This window comes from Pinus tabuliformis, chromosome 6 (assembly GCF_031772625.1).
Source record: "Pinus tabuliformis cultivar Carrire ecotype Pingquan chromosome 6, CPIR1, whole genome shotgun sequence".
Lineage (NCBI taxonomy): Eukaryota > Viridiplantae > Streptophyta > Pinopsida > Pinales > Pinaceae > Pinus > Pinus tabuliformis.
In genome coordinates, this window is record NC_142292.1 from 751341702 (window position 1) to 751366201 (window position 24500).

The 24500-nt window shown below is 40.1% G+C and overlaps 2 protein-coding genes across 2 annotated transcripts in view; both read left to right on the forward strand.

Annotated features, from left to right (window-relative positions):
* Positions 1-24500, forward strand: part of LOC149260914 (putative disease resistance protein At1g61300) — a 47521-nt gene that overhangs the window by 22483 nt on the left and 538 nt on the right. The window lies entirely within an intron of this gene.
* Positions 19184-22309, forward strand: LOC149260915 (putative disease resistance protein At1g61300). Its single transcript, XM_089461504.1, has one exon. It carries the CDS (start codon positions 19184-19186, stop codon positions 22307-22309), a length of 3126 nt encoding a protein of 1041 aa, XP_089317630.1.

A 24500-nucleotide genomic window follows, 5' to 3' on the forward strand; every position in this document is an offset into this window, starting at 1 on the left:
TGTGATATTTACAAGATCTAAGTTTGGTCAGGTTTAAGACCCGAACTTAAAATGACATTAATGCTCTGTTTCCTTACTTTATTAAGGAGTGATTTATGTACAGTGATTTTTGACTAATAATTTTCCAGACTAATAAGTGTTTTCATGTTTGATTTTTCTATTAAAGGCTTCACACTTGATTTTAATTATCCTAAAGAAAATCACAAAATGAGTGCTTAGTAATTGTCTAGGTTTAATCATGTTTTCCTTTTACCTGTGTGATTGTAACACTACCTAGCTATTAATAGTTGTTTGTTATGCATAGGTTTCCTTTAATGTAGTGTGATTTGGAACCTACAATAAGTTCTTGAGTCCTTTATCCACCTAAATACTTAAGGGTACGAAAGGTCAATCAGCCTAGGAGCATTTGACCCTAGGTGAGCACTAGGAACTCAATGGCCCCTTAGATAGGATTTCCTGATTGATTTGAGTGAACCTTCCACTAAAGGTATTTTGATCATTGTAGTTTAGGAGTTGACTCTCTGACAAAAACCTAGGGTGACACAAGTTCGTGATGTTTTTCATAATTAATCCTTATAGTAGGAGATTGCTATTGTCTCCATCTTTGCACATATAGTGTAATTTCTCTAATTATATCATTGTAGATTAATAAGTAAATGTTGAGTAATTCTCCAAATGCACACATCAAAAGGAGTATTCAAGCCATGGGCTCTAAGGATGGTTTACTTATGAAAAAATAACCCTCCCATACTAAACCAGGTCAAAACGAAGGGATATATACTAAGGCTCGTTAGAAATCATGCTCAATGGTTGTGATGAAGGTCATTCCAATATACATCTTCTCTGATATATATTTAAGCATGCTATATGGAAAAACCAAGTGTTGTAGACGTTCATTCAAAGGTGTTAAATCCATTTAGAAGGGAAAGAAAAGGACACAACGAATGTTTTGGGCTGACACAATGCTATATTCGTGATTATATGTGATAATGTATTGAAAGGGCATGGCTTATATATGTGTTGTAGCGGCTACAACCACCCTCCAAAATTTTGGCCTGCAACTAATTTTGGAGCCTCCTTCGAGAGCTTTACTTGATGACTTCACACACTCAGGTTCACTCCATGAGCTTTTGTAAGTCCCCGCACCAACCTTGCTTGATTATTCCACCCAATATTTTGCATGTTGATATCACTTTCATGCTTGTGAATGAGTTCTGGTCATACTCAAGGTCTTCGCTTCGTGTGTACATGTTGTGCTCATTTTGTAAACATTAGTTGCACTTGCACACGGAGTCACATACATTGTCGTGCAAGCGTCGTAACGATCGACCAACGATCAATCACAAGTGTCACACTTGTTGCTCACACCGTCGGTCAGTAATGTTGAGCATGTTTGTCTGGATGGTTTGATTCGTCTCATCATCTAGTCATGTAAGTGTAAGTTTGCAAGATCACGTATGCATCTTTCACTCATTCATACACTTAGTCACCATGTTGAAGTTCTGACAACCGGATTCCCCTCTGATAGCTGAACCATCACCTCGCCATCGACTTGATCAACTGTCACCTAGAACAACACATAAGCACCAAGTAAGCCATTTCAAGCTATGCTGCCTACAAGAAGATCAATCAACCTTCATGTTGGTCAACTAGGAGAGTTTGACCCGGCAGCCACCCCAGGACTGACTCCCCTCAAAAATTGTACAGAGGCTACAGACCTTGCCTGCTCCACTCATTGAGAAAACTCCGCAGACAGGCTGGATAGACACCAAGTGCCTGTCCCTTTCTCCCTTAGAAATTGCACATTATTTCAAGTCAGTCGACCGGTTTGTCACCCGAAAAACATCGTAGTTTTCATGTTCAAGCCCTCTGCTGCCCAGTATTCCGCTCAGCTCAGAAACTACGTAGAGGTGATCAGCAAGCTAGCCTACCAGCGTAAGTGTATATTTTCCTGCCAGCATCTCCCAGTAGTCGACTGCCAGTTCCCTCCAGGAATTTCGTAGTTTTTGCTGCCAAGCTCTAGAAGCTGACTGCTAGTTCCCTCCAAGAACAACGCAATTTTTGCTACCAAGCTCCCGGTAACTGACTGCCAATTCCCCTTAGGAATTGAATAGTTTTTTTTGCCAGTTCCCTCCAAGAATTGCACAGTTTTGGTTGCCAAGCTCCCACCACCTGCTACTTCCAAAAATTGCGTAGATTTTGTCTGCCCAGCCTTCCCACAGCCTAGACTGTTCCTCACAAAAACTGTGTAGTTTTTTCCTCCATCTGAGCCAAACCCCGCGGATAGTCACTCTCAACCCAGATTTCCCATATACATCAACCAGTGACTATTGTGGAGTTTTCATCAGTAGTGCCCGAAGCCTCCATCCCACCTCACAACCTTGTCTCCTCTCCCAGTCACCTGCATTTGAAATGATCATGCATCATGGTAGAATAGGAGGTTTATGGATTTGATGTCGTCTTGTCATGAGTAATTACAAATACAGGTACACAAACAACATGGCGTGGTGATGAATGGGATGAACAAAGGGAGAACATGCACAAGGACATGTTCGCCAACGGACGAACAAACGATGCATGCAAAGAGATGTGCTCACAAACAGATGATCATGCAAAGATGTGTTCGCAGACAGACGGATAAGAAAGCATGAAAGATGTGTTCATGGACGGACAAATGGACGAACATGCACCTTTCGTGAAAGGACGAACCTGTCAAGCTTACCAACATACAATCAAGGAGCAATGTGTGAATGCAACATCAAGCAAACCAACAACCATCGAAGACTCCTTGCACTTTAACATTCAGAGGTGAAACTGTGACACACCATGAGGACATCTATCACCCAGCAACATTGTAGCTTGACATGCACACCAACAGCAACACAAATGTACCAGCACTGTCATGTCGAGTCTTGTCATGAGTCATGTTGTCCACATCTCTATTGTGAGCCATACTTTCAATCAATGTAATGTAATGTGGAAGTCTAAGAGACCCACTTATTGTTTTAACATTCATGTAAAGTCAAAAAGTCATGGAATTCAAATAGTCATGAGGGTAGTCGAATAACCACGGGGGTCAGTTTCACCCTTGGCTATAAATACCCCCTCATTTGTACATGAAAAAGGGCTTTTCACCTCAACTCCTCCCACATAGCCTTGAGAGTCTGTAATATTTTCTTTGAGTAGTAAGTAGTGGCTCCAACACCCTACCCATGGGGTTAGTGATGTATGGTGTAACAATGTGTCTTGGAACTTTCACTTAATTCAGAATCTTGCTAACAGGCCATCACATTTTTACACATGTATTGTAACTATTGTAAGACTAATCTTGAACACTTGTAATGCATGTTTCTTTAACCTGTGTTTAACACTTAAACTCATTCACTTGGTGTAATACATATCTATTAATGAAAATGTGTTGTATATGTTGTAAACACTTTCCTGCCTGTGTTGGTTACCTCCCCGGACATTAGACATGCCTTTCACATAAAAATTGCTATAACAATCTTTGCACTCATGTAGACTCATCCGCCGAGTGTTGTACATGTTATCTTCCCTTGTGTGTTGTGACTGCCACATTCGTGTGGATTGTTCTTCCGGAAGTTGTTCACGTCCTGTTGTGTTGTGTGTTCCTAACAAAGTTGGGGCTTCCTCCCAATCGACTTGGGACTCACTCCCACCCTCTCCCTCTACAGTGAAATAACCGTTGACACAAGTGACACTAGCAATCACCAGGCACACGAACCTCTCTTCTTGAAGACAAAGAAGACCACTCTCCTGTGCAGACAAGCAAGAGTTTAGGAAAATATTTAAGATAATGGCAACTGGGCCATCATACCGGATGGGACTCCCACACCAAACGATGTGAGCTCTAGTTGGGAATTCATACTAGGGTGATCCCTTGAATGTTGGAGGGTCCAATACCATCAACATTTCTAGCGCTAGAAGGAGGACAACTAGTTGTATATGGATGAATGTCCTCTCACACTCACTCATCAACCATCTGTTCAAGGTAGTGACTCGCACTCCTTCTCACCCATGCACAACTCTGCAGCTGGTTACTTCTCACCTCCTAAGACTGAACATGAAAATCCATATCATCAAATTCATTCTGTCTATCCCATCACTCACTAGTTCGTGAAAGTAGTTGGATTGATCCCAGGCATACAACATCTTCCATATGCATCAAGGAAGCCAAAATCCACTCCCACAGGGGTTGTTGTATCATCAGTGGAAGAAGCAGTTATTGCCACCCTTGAAGGTCTAACAGAATCTATTTAAGACAAAGAGGAACCTCCGGTCTTCCGACAAGGGGAATGAAACACTCTTGTGATATTGGGATCACACTCTAGTACAATAGGTGGAGGGGAAGGTAATGGAGGAGGCGGAGATAGAAACGAACCAACAGACTCAGAGCCGGAACTGTCAGATTTTGAAAGAGAGGAGGAGGATGAAGAAGAGGAAGAGTTGGTTGACCAAAATCTGGAATGGATGAATTAGGGACCATTGGCTCTCTTGGTTGTTTTGCATAATATGTCGAAGAGAGTGAAGAGAATGAACATTAAGTTCAACCCTGACAGCACGGTGAAGGTAGAAGACCATTTGGATAACTTCTACATGCAACTGCAAACCCTTGAGGTACAACATGACGATGTAGCATGTAGATTGTTTCCATGTACCTTGGACAGTCGCGCAGGTACATGGTATCAAAACCTTCAACCGAACTCCATACAGAACTGGGGTGCATTCAAATGCATGTTCCTTGAAAAGCTTGCTGATGATAAGACCCTAGCTATGTTACTGAAGGAATTGGGAAGCCTGAAGATGGAGGGGAAAGAAAAGGTAAAATATTTCAATCAGGGGTTTACACGCATAATGAATAAATTTGCAGCGGACACCAAACCTCATGGCTCCATCACTGTTGATTCCTACATGTTTGAACTACCGACTAGCATCGCACAGTTTTTCAAGCGAGTTTTGAAACTAACACTCTTGGAAAAATGAAAATAGGCTATTGATGTTGAGAAAGACCTGCACGCAAATGGAGTCATCAAGAATGATGAACCAACAAAGGACTCCAAAGACGTGAGCAGGAAGTCCCAAGTGATGGCGAGAAAGGGTAGAGATAAGGAAGAAAATGATATTGAAACCCTCACTTGCCTCATAAAGAACTTGAGAACAGAAGTGTCTGAGCTTAAACAACGGAAAATGGACACATCTGGAAGCAACCATCTACCTAGATAGAGACAAGGAAACATCTCCTCAAGCAACAATTGGTTCGCTCCAAAAACTATGTAGAGCTCTATGTTCCACCTCGAACAATGCACAAATCTCGAGTTATGTTCATTCCTCGAAGAACATCACCCTGAGAACTTTTGTTTGGACTAGAACCGAGTCGCAAAATCGGTATGCAGTCATATATTCAACGCAGAAAACAATATGCAAGAGCAGCGAAAAGACACTGATAATGACCAAGGTATTGCACTTGATGAAGCATCAAGTTATGGGCATGTGGTGAATGCATATCAGTGCTCGCAAGCAATGCCGGAGACAAACACTGAGAAGCAGCCCCCAAAGAAAAATGATCGTTACAATATTAGGAGTAAAGGGGATCCCCCTACACTTGGGGAAGTACAAGAAAAGATGAGATTGTTGTTGAGGAAGGTTTATCCACTAGCCACCTCAAAGCAAAAAACATAAAACAAATCCCAGAAGACAACAACAAACAAGCGCACATCCATGAGAAACAAAATGTATAACACTTCGCCGGACAACATGAACATCAATTCTACCCGAGACACCTTGGTGAGTCTACCACCTCTGGACTACAAAATTGTAGATGACATGAAGAAAACTCGAGAAAACATCAATTTGTTCAAGTTAGCTAATATCCAGAGTCAGTGATACATCATGTTGCGTGCATTGGGACAGACAACAATGGACAGCGCAGCCTCTACCAGTAAGGGAGCAAGCACACCTCCCAGATCACTTTCTGCTATGCTCAACACACTCCAAATGGAAGAAACAAAAGAAGTTTTCCCTCCATTCCTACTTTCATTTGAATTTTTACACTGTAATGTTCACAACTACTTGGTTGATTCTAGTGCAGCAGCTAATGTCATGCGGCTCTCCATTGCTAAAAAGGTCAATGCACAATGGAGCGAGACATCCGTGTGAAACGTCCAAATTGATTGGACATCAGTACCAGCCATTAGTGAACTTTGAGACATGATCATCCGACTATCTCATGAGGGTCGATTCCACCAATGCATCAACATTGTTGTTGTGGACATACCAGAATCATACGGTCTACTACTCAACAAAGGCTGGTCCAATAGGCTGAACAGATATTTTGCTACAAACTGGTTGCACATGTGGCTTTCGTACAAGGGAAAATGCAACCAAATCCAAGTGTTATATGAGAGGTACATGAAGCACAATGTCACTCCCCTTAATGGTGAGAAAGAACCGTTGGCCTTCGTAGAACTCATGTTTGGCAACTGCCCCCTGGAAATAGCGCTGGGGTGTTATCCTACACGGCCAGCTCCAACCCCACGAGACACACAATTGGGACTCCTTCCTTGCCCAAATGATGGTAATGAAACATGTACAGTGCATTGTACATATAGTAGCAGTAGCAGTAGCATTAGAAACAATAGTAGCAGTAGTAATAGCACGTCAAACGGTCCGTGTACAGACAATTTGTGGACCATGTACTTTGACGGATCAAAGGCACAGGACGACTCAAGAGCCTGTTTTGTCTTCATCGACCCATACAACAGAAAGCATATGGTTTCAAGTCTCTTGGAGTTCGAGTGCATGAACAATGTTGTTGAGTATGAAGCACTTGTGTTGGGCTTGCAGAAAGCCATCAGCCTCAACGTGGTTGCACTCAAAGTGGTAGGTGATTCATAGATAGTGGTATGGCAGGTACGTAATACCATTCACTATTTTTCACCTCATCTCAAAAGTTACCAGCAAGAGGTATGGCGACTAATATCAAACTTCTAAGCATCTAACATAATTGTTGTACCATGTATGCGTAATGCAGCTGCCAATGCTCTAGCAAACGTAGCTTCACGAATTTCACTGATTAGGGATAGATTTACGATTGAAATTTTGTAAAAACCATCTATCTTGGATAACATAACTAATTGACATGTGTTTAATGATGATCAATAGATACTGCATTTCATGGCCAACGCTGACGTCTTCAAAGATGTAGTGATAGATGATGATGAGCACGAGCGCTCTCTGCAAGTAGAAGCTGGTAACAGGAAAGGCCACCTTATCACAAAAGGTGTGGCAACATTGGAATATATTTATGACTTGCAAGAATGTTTTCAGGGGCCGAGGAACAACAAGAACCATAGTTCCACCATGATGCACAAACTGATCAACCTGAGAATAGAACAAGAACCGAAGTTCGTGAATCTTGGTACATGTTGCACACAATAAGAGTGAAAAGCCTTTGTCAGCTTGTTCAAACAATACTGAGATGTGTTTGCATGGAAGTATGATGATCTGAAAATCTATGACATGGGGATCATCCAAGGCATCATTCCGATCAAACAAAGGGTCAAGTCATATGAGAAGAAGCTGAGAAAAGTACATCTATCACTTGAACCCCTCATATAGAAAGAGCTGACTAAGTTGTTAGATGCACAGATCATATACAAAGTTCGTCATTCCACGTGGGTTTCAAACCTTGTTCCTGTACGCAAGAAGTCCGGGGAAATCTACTTGTGTGTTGATTTCTAGAACGTGAACCGCGCCTCAAACAAAGACAACTACCCTGTGTCGTCTATGGACCACATTCTGCAAACGGTATCTGGGGCAAAAATGTTTTCTCTTCTTGATGGTTTTTTAGGATACAATCAAGTTCTTGTAGCAGAACCTGACAGACTTAAGACTACCTTTTGTACCAAGTGGGGTATGTTCGCTTACAGATGAATGCTGTTTGGGCTTGTAAATGCAGGCGCAACCTTTCAGTGCACCATGGGCATCGATTTTCATGGACTCATAGGAAAAAGCATAGTGGTATACCTCGACAACGTGACTGTGTTGTCAAGAAGAGGAGAAGACCACATACGCCATCTAAAGAAAATCTTTGAGCAATGCCAGAGATACGGGATTTCCTTGAACCCAAAAAAGAGCGTATTTGCAGTGTCTGAGGGGAACCTTCTCAGACACATTGTTTCCAAAATCGGGATCAAGGTGGATCCAGAACAGGTTTAGACTATTACATAGATCCCTTACCCAACTAAAAAGAAAGCTATGCAGTCTGTCTTGGGCAAGATAAAATTCCTCTAGAATTTCAACTTGGATTATGCGCAGATAGTCAAGCCCATGTAGAACATGATCAAGAAAGATGCAATCTACAGCTAGGGAAAGAAGGAAAAGTATGCATTCACCTGGATCAAGCAGGCTATTGCAGAAGCGCCTGCACTCTACATCCCAGACTTCAAGAAGGATTTCCTGCTATACAACTTCAACTCCAATAATTTGCTCGCTTCAGTACTCACTTAGAAGGACGAGATTAATGATGAACACCCAATATCCTTCATGAGCGCAAGAATATAGGGACCAGAACTCAACTACCTCGCCGTTGAAAAGTAAGCATATGCAGTTTACAAGGTGTTGAAACAATTGAGGCCCTACTTGCTAAAGAACCATTGCATAGTCTTCGTCCCTCATCTAGCAGTCCACACGTTGCTTGTAAAATAATAATTGGGTGAACGATGTGCGAACTTGATGACAGACTTGCAAGAGTATGATCTTGAAATCAAGCCAGTTCACACGATCAAAGGACATGGGCTCTGCAGACTTGCAGCTAAAGCAGTACATGCACCAGAGATTGAAGAAGAGCTCGCTAGCTGGGAGTAGGAAATTGAGATGTATGATATAAGGTGAGCAACACCCACTAAAGATGAAACCTCTTGGTACACATATGTGCGCTAGTACCTTGAGCACAGAACCGTACCCTCTCACTTTTCCATCAGAAAGAAGAGGGAATTGTGCCTCAAAGCCTTAGCATATCAGTCGGTGCACGAAGTACTTTACAGGAAGCACAGTAACAAATTTTTTCTCAGGTGCTTGGAGGCACATGAATCAAAGAAGGTACTACAAGATCTGCATGACGGACCCGCCGGGGGTCACTTTGCAGGAAACATCACTATGCACAAAGTTATGCGATCTGGTTTCTACTAACCCACATTATTCAAGGATGCACATGCTTATGACCACAAGTGCCCGGTCTGTCAGCAATGCACTGGTAGGACACGAAGATTAGCAGCCCCACTACACCCTGTTGTAGTGACTGAACCATTCCAATAGTGGGGCCTGGACATCATTGGGGAAAACTTCCCACATTCATCAAAGCAACACCACTACATTCTAACAACAACTGATTACTTCACGTGGTGGAAAGAAGCAGTTACACTCAAACAAGTGAATGACTAGGAGGTCATCAGATTCCTCCAGCAGAACCTCATCTCGTGCTTCAGCGTTCCGGTATCACTATTTTTTTTATAATGCAATGTACTTTTTTCTTTGAAACTCTATGATTTTTCATTACATAATGGTATTGTGTTGAACCACTCATCTAACTATTACCCGCAAGGAAACAGTCTAGTAGAATCCACAAATAAAAACCTCACCCGCATAATAAAAAATATTGTTTTCTCTAAGAAGCGCAACTAGTACACCGACCTAACGAATGCATTATGGGCTGACCATGTAACACCCAAATCCTCTTTGAATACCTCACCGTACTTCCTGGTCTATGGTAAAGAATCCATCCTTTGCCCAATATCTACTTGCCTACACTTCAGCTTTCTCAAGAATCCTGAGGCAAGGCTTGCCAGCTATTCCAGCATAGGATGGATCCTCTCCATAAGCTTCAGAAAGAAAGGATTAAATCAAAAGAAAAATTCACACTCCACCAGCACTGTATCAAGAGATAGTTCAATAAGAATTCTGCAGGGAAAGCTAACTTCAGTGTTGGTGACTTGGTTCTGAAATGGGATAAGTTCAATGAAGACAAAGGCAAACATACAAAGTTCTAGTCGCTGTGGATTGGTCTGTACACAGTCCGTGAGAATATTGGCCCACACATGTACCGTCTGCAATCACTTGACGAGAGAATTGACAACCTTCCTGTCAACGACCAAGATCTCAAGCACTACTATCAGTAGGTCGGGCCGCACCCCGTGTCATGTACATAGTCTTCTTGTTGCTTGTTGTTTTCATTTTGTTTTCCTTGCTTACTATCTTTGTTTTTATTTGGTTTGTTATTATTACTATTTTTGTTTACTTTTGTTTTGTTTGCTTGATACCTTACTATTTTTGTTTCCAGAAATAAGTTCTGCCAACTACTACGTTCTGGATTTTAAATGAGTATGTGGATGAGATATGAAGAGACTTGTGACACTGCAGCACTTGAACAGTCTTGTGTTTGTCTTCTCTGTGCTTGGTTATAACCTTCAGCTGATGAATTATTGATGCAAAATACGAGCCGTCTGCAAGCGAAGTTTTGGTCCAACCATGAACCTGTGTCCACGCTGGGAAGCCTCATGCATGTACTCAACTTTCTGCTCTATGTGTTCAAGCTCATCCAACTAGTAGAAATGAAGAAGGGGAAAATATAAATGAGCAAACCTATGTCAGAGGTCTTACATGCTTCTCTAAAGGAACAACCTCTTCTGCTCTCAATAAGTCAGAATCCCTCCTCTGCCCCAAAAATAAATAAGTTCCTATGCACAGTCCTCTTGAAAAAAATACAAAGGTGAAAGAAGAGAGGCTTCCTGCACAGAGAGGTGAAGCATACAACTCCACTAGGGTACTGACTAGGCTCACTGATAGTGGAGCAATGCATCTGTTCTTGCATTACTCCGTTGGGGTACTATCCAGGCTTGCTGGCAATGGAGCAACACCAAAGATGAAAACTTATACTCTGAAAATCTTCAACTCGTGAGCTAAACTACCCTTACCAATTTCGAAACACTATGATCAAGCTGAAAGTTTGATTTTGTTTGATTGAGATGGCAAAAGGTGAACCATGTATGTCCATGGGTAAGTGGGGAATCTGAAGTAACCTGCACAATGATTCAATACTCCATGGAAGACCAAGGCCCTGTGCTGTCAATGAACCAAACCAGGGAAGATATAGTTCTACCAGTGTGTCGCCAATTGTTGTAACAGCTACAACCACCCTCCAAAATTTTGGCATGCATCTAATTTCAGAGCCTCCTTCGAGAGCTTTACTTGATGACTACACACACTCGGGTTCACTCCTTGAGCTTGTGTGAGTCCTCGCACCCACCTTGCTTGATCATTCCACCCATGCTTTTGCATGTTGATATCACAGTCATGCTTGCGACCGAGTTCTGGTCATACTCAAGGTCTTCACTTCATGTGTACATGTTGTGTTCGTTATGTAAACATCTGTCGCACTCACACACGGAGTCACATACACTATCGCGCAAGTGTTGTCACGGTCAACCAATGATCAATCAAAATTGTTGCGCTTGCCGCTCACACCGCCGGTCACTCATGTTGAGCATGTGTGTCTAGATGGTTTGAGTCGTCTCATCGTCTAGTCATGTAAGTGTGTGTTTGCAAGATCACGTATGCATCTTTCACTCATTCACACACTTAGTCAACTTGTTGAAGTTCTGATGACCATATTCCCCTCTGAAAGCTGAACCATCACCCCACCATTGACTCAATTGATTGTCACTCAAAACAACGCAAAAGCACCAAGAAAGCCATTTCAAGCTGCGTTGCCCGCAAGCAAATCAATCAACCTTCATGTTGGTCAACCAGGAGAGTTTGACTCGGCAACCACCCAGGGATTGATTCCCCTCAAAAATTGCACAGAGGCTGCAGACCTTGCCCACTCTGCTCATTGAGAGAACTGCGCGGACAGGGCGAACAGACACCAAGTGTCCGTTCCTATCTCCCTCAGAAATTGCACAATTTTTCCAGTCAGCCCTCTAGTCAGTCAACCAACTACTCACCCAGAAAACTGCACAGTTTTCATGAGAAATCCCTCTACTGCCCAACAATTTTCTCAAATCAGAAACTGCGTAGAGGTGATCAATAGGCCAGCTTCCCAGCATCATCGTAGTTTTTCCCGACAGCTGAATGCCAGTTCCCTCCAAGAATTGTGCAGTTGTTTTTGCCAATCTCCAGCAGCTAACTGTCAGTTCCCTCCAACAGCTGACTACCATTTCCCTCCAAGAACTGCACATTTTTTACTACCAAGCTCCTGGTAGCTGACTGCTAGTTCCCCTTAGGAATTGTGTAGTTTTTTCTACCATTTATCCAATAGCTAGTTGCTAGTTCCTTCCAGGAATTGCACAATTTTCGCTACCAAGCTCCCATTGCCCACTCCTTTCGGAAATTGCGTAGACTTTTCCTGCCCAAACTGTTCCTTCCAAAAACTGCATAGTTTTGTCCTCCAGTTGAGCCAGACCCTGTAGACAGTCACTGTCAACCCAGATTTCCCATCTCCATCACCCAGTGACTGCTACATAGTTTTCATCAGCAGTGCCTGGAGCCTCCATCCCACCTCACAACCTTGTCTCCTCTCTTGGTCACCTGCATCCGAAATGATCATGCATCATGGTAGACTAGGAGGTTTATGGATTTGATGTCATCTCGTTATGAGTAACTGCAGATATAGGTACACAAACAAACATGGCGTGATGACAAATGGGATGAACAAAGGGAGCACATGCAGAAGGACATGTTTGCCAATGGACGAACAAATGATGCATGCAAAGAGATGTGCTCGCAAACGGATGATCATGCAAATATGTTTGTGCAGATGGACGAATGAGAAAACATGCAATATGTGTTCATAGATGGGCGGACAAACGAACATCCACCTTTCGTGAATGGATGAACCTGTCAAGATTACCAACATACAAGAAATGAGCAATGTGTGAATGCAACATCAAGAAAACCAACGACCATCGAAGACTACATGCACTTTGCCATGTAGAGGTGAAGCTGTGACACACCATGAGGACATCTATCACCCAACAACACTACAGCTCGACATGCACACCAATAGCAGCACGAATGTACCAACACCGTCATGTCGAGTCTTGTCATGAGTCATGTCATCCACATCTGTACTGTGAGCCATACTGTCAATCAATGTAATGTAACATGGAATTCCAAGAGACCCACTTGTTGTATGAAGAGTCATGTAAAGTCGAAAAGTCATGGAAGTCAAATAGTCATGAGGGTATTCAAACAACCACAAGGGTCAGTTTCACCCTTGGCTATAAATACCCCCTCATTTGTACATGCAAAAGGAATTTTTACCTCAGCTCCTCCCACATAGCCTTGAGAGTCTGTAATATTTTCTTTGAGGAGTAAGTAGTGGTTTGAACGCCCCGCCCACGGGGTTAGTGATGTACAGTGTAATGATGTGTCTTGGAAATTTCACTTAATTCAGAAGCCTGCTAACAGGCCAACACATTTTCACACATGTATTGTAACTGTTGTAAGACTAATCTTCAACACTTGTAATGCATGTTGCTTTAACCTGTGTTTAGCACTTGAACTCAATCACTTGTTGTAATACATATCTACTAATGAAAATGTGTTGTAGATGTTGTTAACGTTGTCCTGCCCATGTTGGTTACCTCTCGGGACATCAGATAAACCTTTCACATAAAACTTGCTATAACAACCGTTGCACTCGTGCGGACTCATCCGCCGAGTGTTGTATGTGTTATCTTCCCTTGTGTGTTATGTCTACCACATTTGTGTGGGTTGTTCTTCCAGAATTTGTGCACATCTTGTTGTGGTGTGAGTTCCTAACAGAGTTGGGACTTCCTCCCAACTGACTTAGGACTCACTCCGACCCTCTCCCTCTATAGTGAAAGAACCATTGACACTAGCAATCACCAGGCACGAAAACCTCACTTCTCGAAGACAAATCAAACCAATCTCATGTGTTGACAAGCAAGAGTTGAGGAAAAATTTTAAGATAATGGAAATCGGGCCATCATACCAAATGGGACTCCTACACCAAACTGTGTGAGATCTAGTTGGGACTTCATACCGAGCTGATCCTTTGAATGTTGGCAGGTCCAACACTATCAACAATATGGGAGGTCATGTTATCTAAAACATATGCACACCACCAAAGAAGTGACCATGCAACATGATACTGCATTGATAGCTCAATGGGTAACACAATGAGGACTGTGACATGCTTGCCACCAAATTCAAAGAAGTGTGCACTAATTCGTAGAGGTGAAAAGCAATTTCATGAAGGCACAATTAACGCCATGAAACCAGGAACATGTCATCCATTTTCAAGATCAAGTACTTCAATAGGTCGTGGTTCAAGGGTTGCAGGGGATTCACTAGAGCTTGTATGACTTCTGCAAGTTCTTGGAGAAGCATCTAGGCATTGTGTCATGCATCAATGCAATGAGGCTCTGCAGGTATTTTGTAAACTTCCAAATCATCAATATGCTATAGGATGGGTACGATGTCAGGTTGGGAAGGCACATTTTGAAATGGCAGATTATTATGAGGTAGAGCGCATCTTTAGTTAGGTTCGTCATGTGTCTCCTTACTATCCAGAAGGAATGGATATCTACTCTACAGTTATTTATGATATGAAGGAGGAGATGAAATTGAGTCACTTGGCTTAGGAATTAAATGCAATTGATCGTTATCTCCTCAAGCTTGTTGCGCTTTAGGTAATTGTTATGGTTATAGAAGGATCATAAAAATTCCCTGGAAATATTTCAACAAGCCATACAACTTGACTCACATTTTACTTATGCCCATACACTCGATGGTCATGGATATATTGCAATGGAAGAGTTTTAGAATGGCATTACATGTTATCAAAATGCGCTGCGAATTGATAATGCTAAGGATGGTTTAAAAGGACATGGGACACGTTGCCAGATACATTATGAAACATGTTGAGTGGCGTTAGGAGCCTATACAAAAGGGGAAATGCATGAAATTACATTAAATCTGTATGTGGAATGACATTCATAATGCCAAAGTTACATGTCAAATATGTCAAAGCACAAGTCGACACCATTGGATCCCAAGGAAGTGCGTGTAATAGGCACAGAGGGAATATCATCATGAGTACGATTTGGGTGTTGGCATTAATATAATTTACATAATTTTGGTCAATCTTCTTCAGGATATCATAATTCTTAATAATCTGGCTTTTCTTCTCATTTTGATGGACTTTTACAAAGAGTAGTACATAGATGGAAGGCTCTTAGAGACGATTATCCAACCAAAACTTCTATATACTTATTTTATTGCCATGAATTCAATAAATGCTCAATAATCTTCCAAGGTATTGTACCTATTTTGACATCAATGACATGACATTAAAGTTTCATCAATGAGATCATTATGCCCAACAATCTCCCCCTTTGTCATTGATGGCAACACCATCATACATTGATGGAAATGGATAAAAATCCCCCTATCAACCTACTACAAGATATTTCTTCATGTTCTAGTCAATGTGATATGTCCTCATGATATGGTCGATGCATGCTATATTTTGTCATATTTTTTATCCCTCCCTCACTCTCTCTTGCTCTCTCTAACCCTACCTCTCTCCTCCCCCCCATATCTTTCTCCCCCTCTATCTCCCACCACTCCCTCTCTTTCTCTTCAATGCTTAATTAGTCTCTCCCACTCTCTACCTCTTCCTCTCTCCACCACTCTACCCCTCTCTCCCAATCTCCATCTTTCTTCATTCCTCACTATCCCCCCTTTCTTTCCCTCTTCACCTCTCTCTACTCCCACTCTTTATTAACTCTACCCTTCTATTACTCTTACTCCCTATCCCTCTCCCTCCCTCACACACACACACACACACCCTTACCCTCTTTCTCTCTCTTTACACCATCCCCTCTCTCCTTCCCTCCCTCTCTCTGCCTTCCTCCTACTCTCTCTAAATTACCTTCTCGCCTCTCCCTTGCTCTCCTTTTCTCTCCCTCCTTTCCTCTCTCGCTACCAACCCTCTTCTCTCTCTCTCTCTCACCCACCACACCATCTCTCTCTTTACCTTTTTCTCTATCTCTCCCCTTCCATACTTCCTGTCTCTCATTGTGTCCCTCTATCTCTCTCTCCCCCTACCATTCCCTCTTGCTCGCCCTCCCTCTACATCTCTCTCCCTTCTATTTCCATCCACTCTAGCTCTCTCTTTCTCTCTCCCCCCCTGTCTCTCACATGATCTCTCTCTCTCCCCCCCTCTCCCTCTCCCTCTCTCTCCCCCACCCTCCCTCTCCTTCTTCCCCATTAACCCCCTCTTTCCCTATTCACCTCTCTCTCTTCCTCCCTCTATTTCTCTACCCGCTCACTCACTCTCTACCTCTCACTCATTCACTCTCACTCACTCTCTATCCATCTACCCTTATCTCTCTCTCTCTCTCTCTCTCTCTCTCTCTCTCTCTCTCTCTCTCTCTCTTTCCCCCACTCTATCTATCCTTCTTCCTCTCTCTTCTTCTCTTTCTCTATCCTTCCCTTAGTCCCTCCTTCACAATAACCCTCTTAGCTCTAACTCTTCCTCCCTCATTGCTTCTCAAATATTATAGAAATAAAAGTGCACACATGCTTTCAAAAGTGTATTCACACTTCTATAAACACACACATGCTTTTAGAAATGTGCAAAAAATTCAAAAATGTACTCTTTTGAAAGAACACACATGCTTTTGAAAACGTACATGGGCCTTTAGAAATGTGCACATTCTTTTAGAAATATGCAGGTGTTTTCAAAAGTATGTGGCTGATTTCAAAACATGCTTGCATTATTGAAAGCACACACAAGCTTTTAAAATGTGACCTTGTTCTTGAAAAATCCAAGTTGGTAAGCATGCATGGTGGTTTGGGGATCATTGAGGCTATAGGATAGGGAATGTGTGCACGTTTTTAAGAATGCACACTCAATAATGCATGAGGACATTTGTGATGGTCCCATTGCCACTTTTGAGGCCATCATCTTTTTGCGAGCGCTTGACACGAGTTTTTTCCTAGTTTGAAAATTAATTATTTTATGATGGAGGGAAATATTGATGGTTTGTGGTTCTCTAATACTAGTCCACCCTTATACTTTGAAGAGAACATGATGCCATATAATCTTCATCCATAGTTGAAAGCCAAAGGGTATCATGTTGGATTAGGGTTAGGAGTTACCTGTTGACCCAAGGGTGGAGGAAGAGGAAGGGAATATTATATTCAAATAGCACAAGCTAGAACTACATTAGATATTGTTGTTAGAAAACAAATGACAATTAACGTGGTTCTCAAAGTGATGAACATACCTATTGGAATGCTTAAATGATATGCCCTTCTTTATGGGGTTGGCCAACTCCATTGAACAAATAACCTTAAGGAGGTTTTTGTTGAAGAACAAACTAGATGTGTTGTTCCTACAAGAATTTTTAGGGGGAGGGGGAGTTATACATAAGGTATTAGAAAACATGTTGGGATGTAGGAGTTTTTTGTCATTAGATGTTTTGGGGAGATTAGGGGTGTTGTGATAGGGTGGAATAATAAAACTATGAAGTATGACAACAATTGGCCTATTGACTTAAGAATTGGGGTGACACTCTTTTCTGAAGAGATTGGAAAATATATTTTGTTCATGAACACCTACGAGCCTTGCATGGATAGAGTGGCCTTTTGGGAAAACCTTTTCAAGACATATTTTATGGCTTTTGAGGCTCTTATTTTGGAGATTTAAATTTCTCCTTAGGCAATTTAGAGGCATGGGGTCCTAGAGCTTCGTCAATTTAGCATAATTTTTCATTCATAAATTGGCGAAAGATGGGTTGATTCATATAGAGTCGATAAAGTTGAAATTGACCTGAAGAGGAGGATAGAGTGACAAAATGCTTGGATTGATTCTTAATATATGAAGGAATTCTAGAAAGCTCTTTAAGATTTTAGTAGTGAGCCACTCTTCAAAATTAATTATATCATTTATTATTATTATTCGAGAGATAGTGACCTCTATATCCATTTAATAAATATATTTTGGATTATTTATTTATTTGTTAAAAAATCTTTTTGGATATATATATATAATTTCTATTTCTATAATTTACTTAATATTTTGTAAATATATTTTAATTTTTTCCTTTTTTCTTATTATATAATTAATTTAGTTTTCAACATTTTAATATAACTATATTCATATTGTTTTCAATTCACTTTATTAAATGAGTTTACAATTTGATTAATCTTTTATAAATAATACAATTTGATTATTTTTTTAATAAATATATTCTATTCTTTTGTCCTTTACCCATTGCATTTAATTTTTATTTTTTAAATATTTGTATAGGCTTTTCTTTGAAATTAATTATATATCATGATCATTGGATTCTTTTCTTCAATCTGCTCGTTCTTTCTAAATTATTCCAATACTTTTTTGGGACATGTTTATCTCACTCTATTATATATATATGTTTTTGCTTTTTCATATTCTTATACTTTACCCCCTTCCTCCTCCTTCTTTTACTCGATTCCGATACTTAGCCTCCTCCTCCGTTCATCTTTTCCTAACCTTCTACTTATATTTTCCGCAATGCTTCCTATTTTTCTACTCTTCTTCTTGGAGGTACAAATGGCTGCTTTTACTTTATCAGACAAATTACAGGAATTAACAGGTACCGCAATTATGGAATTGCTTTTCCATTCATGTGGAGACCAACCTAAAGCTAAAGCCAAAGGCAACTCGATGCGAATTCTTATCTCCTTTGGTGTGTTTTGCTATTCGTGGCGTACATTTACCTCTGACTTTAACTTTTCTTCCATGGAGCTTCATAATAACAACAGTGAGCACCATGATCACGGATCTCACCACCCATTTTCTGCTTTTTCTTCTCTCAGATTCGCAGAAACTTTTCTTCGCTCTGAAGTCGCTTCATCGCCACGTTATGCGGACTCTCCAAGAAGATTTTATTTCCTCGTAACATCATATATTAATGCTTCTTGGATGACTGACAGCTCTTTACCTTGTTTACATATCAGCTTGTTCGACTTCCCTTGCAGCTTTACATATCCCTTGTTCGACTTCCCTTGCAGCTTTACATATCACAGTCACAGATATAGCATTTTCGCATTCCTTTTCTCTGCGCTGCTCTACCCGGATACCAAGAAAGCCATGGCAACCGTGAGCACTGTTCTTGCAGTCGACGCCATAATCAACCCAGTGATGCAGTTGTTGAAGGATGTTATTAAAAAGGAGCATAACTGTCAGATTCTTCAAACTGACTTCAAACCTATGGAGAACCTTGTGCAAGAAATTGGCATCTTCTTCCGATTTCAACAGAAAGAGGCGCCTGAGATGGTGAAGATTTGGTTGCAACTGCTGCACAATTCGCTTACAGAGGCAAAAGGCCTGCTCGATCAGCCGCGGGGACAACGCCAAAGGTGTCTCGACTCTGTGTTGTGCAATCCAGGGAGACTCTCCGAAAAAATAGGAGCATGGAAAGCATTTTTTAATCATCTCTGTGAACGCTTTGAAAGTGACTGGGTTGATCACATTGCAAAAGCAGGCATCACCGTCAACACCCATATGGTCGACCCAGTCATCAAACTGCTGGAGGGTGTTATTAACAAGGAGGATAACCGTCAGATTCTGCAAACTGATCACTTGAGGCGTATGGAGAACCTTGTACAGGATATTGCCACCCTCTTCCGGGATGAACCGGATATCACCACCCTCTTTCAACGTCAAAAGAGAGAGCTCCTGAAGATCGTGATGAATTGGTTACAATTGCTGAAAAATTCTGTTACAGAGGCACATGGCCTACTCGATCGCTCATGGCAGATGGCCGACTCTGTCGTGTGCGAACCCAAAGAAATAAGGGAATGGAGAGCATCTTTCCACAACATCTATGACAGCATCCAAAGTGAGCTATCAATTTTGGTGACTTCCCTGGAGTTCATTTTATCAAAACAGTTATATGAAAAGAAGGAAATATTCCCTCAAGAAGCAGCAACCTCCTCTGAGTTTGGAGGTTCCGGGTTTATGGAGGCTCAACATCAAGTAGAGCAGTGGCTTAACGAAGGTGATCATGTTCACGTAATCGGCGTTTATAGCAGTTGGAAAATGGACCTCCTCCAACTGCTCTGCAACAAATATAGACAGGTCGGTAATGCTTTTGAGCATGTGATTTTGATCAGACTTCCCCAGAATTATGAAATTTTACACTTGCAGAATCGTCTTGCTAGTCAAATACATTTAAGGCTGCCAAGCAATTTTGATGAGAGAAAGATGAAGCTGTCTGCATATCTGAAGGAGAAGAACTTTCTTCTGCTTTTGGATGACTTGTGGAGTCGCCTCGATTTGCAAGAAGTAGGTGTGGCATTTGGGGATGGTAAACACAGTAAAGTCGTATTCTCCACTCGCAGGAAGGATCTGATTCCAGAAATGAGCGCACAACAATCCACTGAAATACAACCCCTCTCTAAAGACGAGCGCTGGAAGCTGTTTCGCAGAGTTGCTTTCAAAGACGAGCAAGTTTCTGTGGATATAGAAGAGCGTGCCAGGATGATTGCCAACGAGTGCAAAGGCCTGCCTGTGGCCGTCAATGTTGTCGCCGCAGCAATGGTTGGGAAAACCAGTGTAGATGAATGGGACAATTGTTTATCTTCCATTCGAGAGGTAGATCCATCTTTTCCACCCACTCATCCTCGCCTTGATGCACACCTCTATGCACTACTCCGCTATGCTTATCATTCTCTGCCCAATTCACAACTGAAGAGCTGCTTTCTATATCATGCTATGTACAAGCAAGATGATGAAATTAATGCGCTCGGCTTACTGCAAATGTGGATTGGAGAAGGCTTAGTCAAGAGCAAACAAGGGAGCTATTTAATGGACATGGCCATTGGGAACAAGTACTTAAAACTCATCGTAGACCGCTGTTTGTTCCAGAGAGTTAGACAGAGCACGACAGTCTTTAGAGCGAATAGAGTAAGAGTTGAGGAGTGTATTCGTGATATGGCGGTGTACATTGGGCAGAGAGAGGAGAACTGTATATTCATGGCAAATCAAAATCAAAGAAATTTCCCCGAGGTTCAGAATGAGGATTGTTGCAGGATATCATTAGCCAATAATCTTTTGGAAGATCTTCCCAGTCATGAGTTGAGATGCCCAAAGCTCGCGAGTCTCACCTTAAGATACAATCCAAGTTTGAAAGAGCTTCCGTCAGGATTTCTACTCAGCGTAACCTCTCTCAGGGTTCTCGATCTGACCGGCTGCACCAAAATAACTTCAGTCCCAGCGTCAATTGGGCAGCTAAGAATGCTTGAGTTTCTCTCATTAGCATACCTTCCCATCAAAGGTTTGCCGGAAGAGATATGCCATCTCTCTAGACTCCAATTTTTGAATCTTTCAGGTTGTAAATCTCTAGAATCATTCCCATCTACGATTGGACAGCTTCAAAATCTCAGGGGTCTTTATGCAGCCAGATGTGAGTCGTTACAGATGATTCCACGTGACATCTCTGAACTTACTTCATTGAGAACCCTCGTGTTACAGACATCTTTAAGTGTGGAAAAGGAAGCGCCTGCAAGTATTTGGAGTTTGAAGGGTCTCATAAACCTGACGGAGTTGAGCGTACGCGTAGAACCGTCCCAGGATGGAACAAAGTCAGCATTTAAAGATGGCATAATGGGAACCTGGTCGGAGATGAGGCACTTACACTTGCAATACCCATTTAATATTTCAGATGAAATCATGGAGAATCTTCCACAAGACATGCAGAACATGAAGAAGCTGCAGAGTTTTAGACTATACAGTTACAAAGGGTTAAGTCTGCCTAATTGCAAGTTTGAACATCTTGAAATGGTACAATTGTACAGATGCAACAACATGACGGAGCTCTCTCGATTGGAGTGGATGCCAAATTTGAAGCTTCTAAAGTTGGGAGAGTGCAAGAATTTGAGAGAGTTGGGGATAGGGAGCCGTGGCAGGGTTCCGAGTGGATATTTAAAGTTACAGAAGTTGGTTCTCAAAGATCTGGAGATGTTAGAGAGTCTAGCTGGACCATCAAACAGTGGAGTGTGGGATGAGAGGACACTACCTGAGCTCCGTGTGTTGAAGATAAGGAAGTGCTCATCTTTGAAAAGATTTCCGAATGGAATGGAAAAGGTACCAAATTTATCCGCAATATATGGGTATCCAGTCAATTGGTGGAAAAGCATTATATGGGAAAATAATAATCTGAAAATGAAGTTGGAAACAATCTTCAAAGAATATTTGCCTACAAACGAAAGGTAAGTAAAAGTAATTTTTTATGAATTAAATTTCTGAAGCAGTTTTTTGGTTAATAAATTATATATATATGTTAATTAATTAATAAATTTCTGAAGCAGTTTTTTGGGTATCCACTTCTTTGGTGGGAAAACATGATAGGGGAAAATGATAACTTGAAAATGAAGTTGGAAACAATCTTCAAAGAATATTTACCAACAGACGAAAGGTAAGTAAAAAGTAATTTATTATGAATTAAATTTCTGAAGCATTTTTTGGTTAATTATTTATATATATATATTAAAAATTATTTATAAAATTATATAAATAACTTCTTTATTATTTTTTGTCAATTATTTCTTATTTACAATTTTACATGTGGTAGCAGCCAAAAAAAGGAATACAGTTTTCAGAATTCACATCATGATGAAATGATTCCATCAACTTGCTTTTTCTAACTTTTTGTTATCCAATGTTGTGTGGCAGTAATCGATGATGGGTTGTGAATAGGCAGTGTAAAATCTGAGAAATATCTTTGTGCGAGAGATCATGCATAGCCACGAAAGAGGTACTTTTAAATTTGCATTTAATTTAATATTTAGTTTTTAAATTTAAATTTTGTATATGTAATAATTAAAATTTTGTTTTAATAGATTTATATGTTTTGTTATTTTATTAATATATTTGATTTATATTATTATAATTCGATATTATTAATTAATTAGTTATATATAGTTATATTATTTAGAATATTAAGATAAACTCTACCATGCACATTTATCTTATGAGATTTGCCGTAATTTATTTTAAAATTAGAGCATTGAGAAATTCAAAACTACTTACATTATTAGGTCTTAGATGAAAAAAATGGTCTTTTAAAACTTATTATGAGAATAATAGGTTTAACAACGGTCTTATTCATCTATTTCAGAATCTAATAGGGTAGACTGTTTAGTAGATTATATTTTTTTATTCATAAAATAAGATAATATTTTTTAATACTATATTTAGTTTTAAAGTAAATAATAAATTTTAAAATTTAAAATTTAAAATTTTATATTTTATTTTATTTTTAAATAAAAATTGAAAATTTGTTTTTTTTTTTAATATTTTATTAAATAATATATCACTTCTCATTTAAAATAAAATTTTATAGTATCTTTGTATATAAAATAATTAACTATATAAAATAAAATTACTATGTTTTCTTATGTAATATGTTGATGCATAAAGTTATGTTTACTTTTTCTTTTTACAAGATAAATATTCCTTGCATTTTCACATTTTTATATATCTTAAAAGAGAATTAATAATCAATGATAGAGTAGGAATTCCTCCAATGGCAATTGGGTGAGAATCTTGTCATGAAGATTATTGAAATCTTAAATTTTTGGTGAAATGTTTAGAATCCATTGAACTTGGGTCATATAGGTTTGGTTTTGAATTAAGATTTTATGGTTTTTAGTAAAATTGGACGAAGTCAAAGTTTAGAAAGTTAAACAGTGTTTCTTGTTGTTTGCAAAAATAGTTTTTTAGAAGTTAATTTATACTTTATTGAACTAGAATTGATCCATCATGTATGTTTCTTTAAGATAAGCTTAGTGTCTTGAAGTTACATTGTTGAAATTTAGGTACCAATAATCTCACACACACTTTCTTTATAATTTTCCATACACTTCACTTAAGAATTAAGAACTACTATGTTTAAATTAACAACTCATTACATGATTTTGCTCATTCAAAAATTTCATAATTATATATTAATATTCTTGTATAAGAAGGCCTTTTTTAGCATTCTATCTTCTCAAGCATGGAAAATGTTGGTTAACAATAACAAGCCTTATGCCTCATGTATTGGTATATTTGCAATTGTAAATCATTTTTTTTTCTCATAGCATTTTTGTTTTTGATGTTGTATGAAACCCTCTTGTTTTAGGGACAATACCTCATGTTCGAATGTACATGTAACTGGAAATCAATTTTTTCTCAAGGCATTTCTACTTTTGATGGCGTATGAGACCCTCTTGTTTTTCCTCCATGCAACAATTTGACTTCTAAAGTCTACGGAGGTGTAAATACTCTACCCCACTCTCAATTTGAACTTGCGACCTCTGACAAGGAAGCACATCTTCTTAACCATTAGGCTCACCCAAGCTATACATATACTTGGAAATTGGCAAATCTTGAATATCATCATTCTAGTTGTTTGAGTTGATCA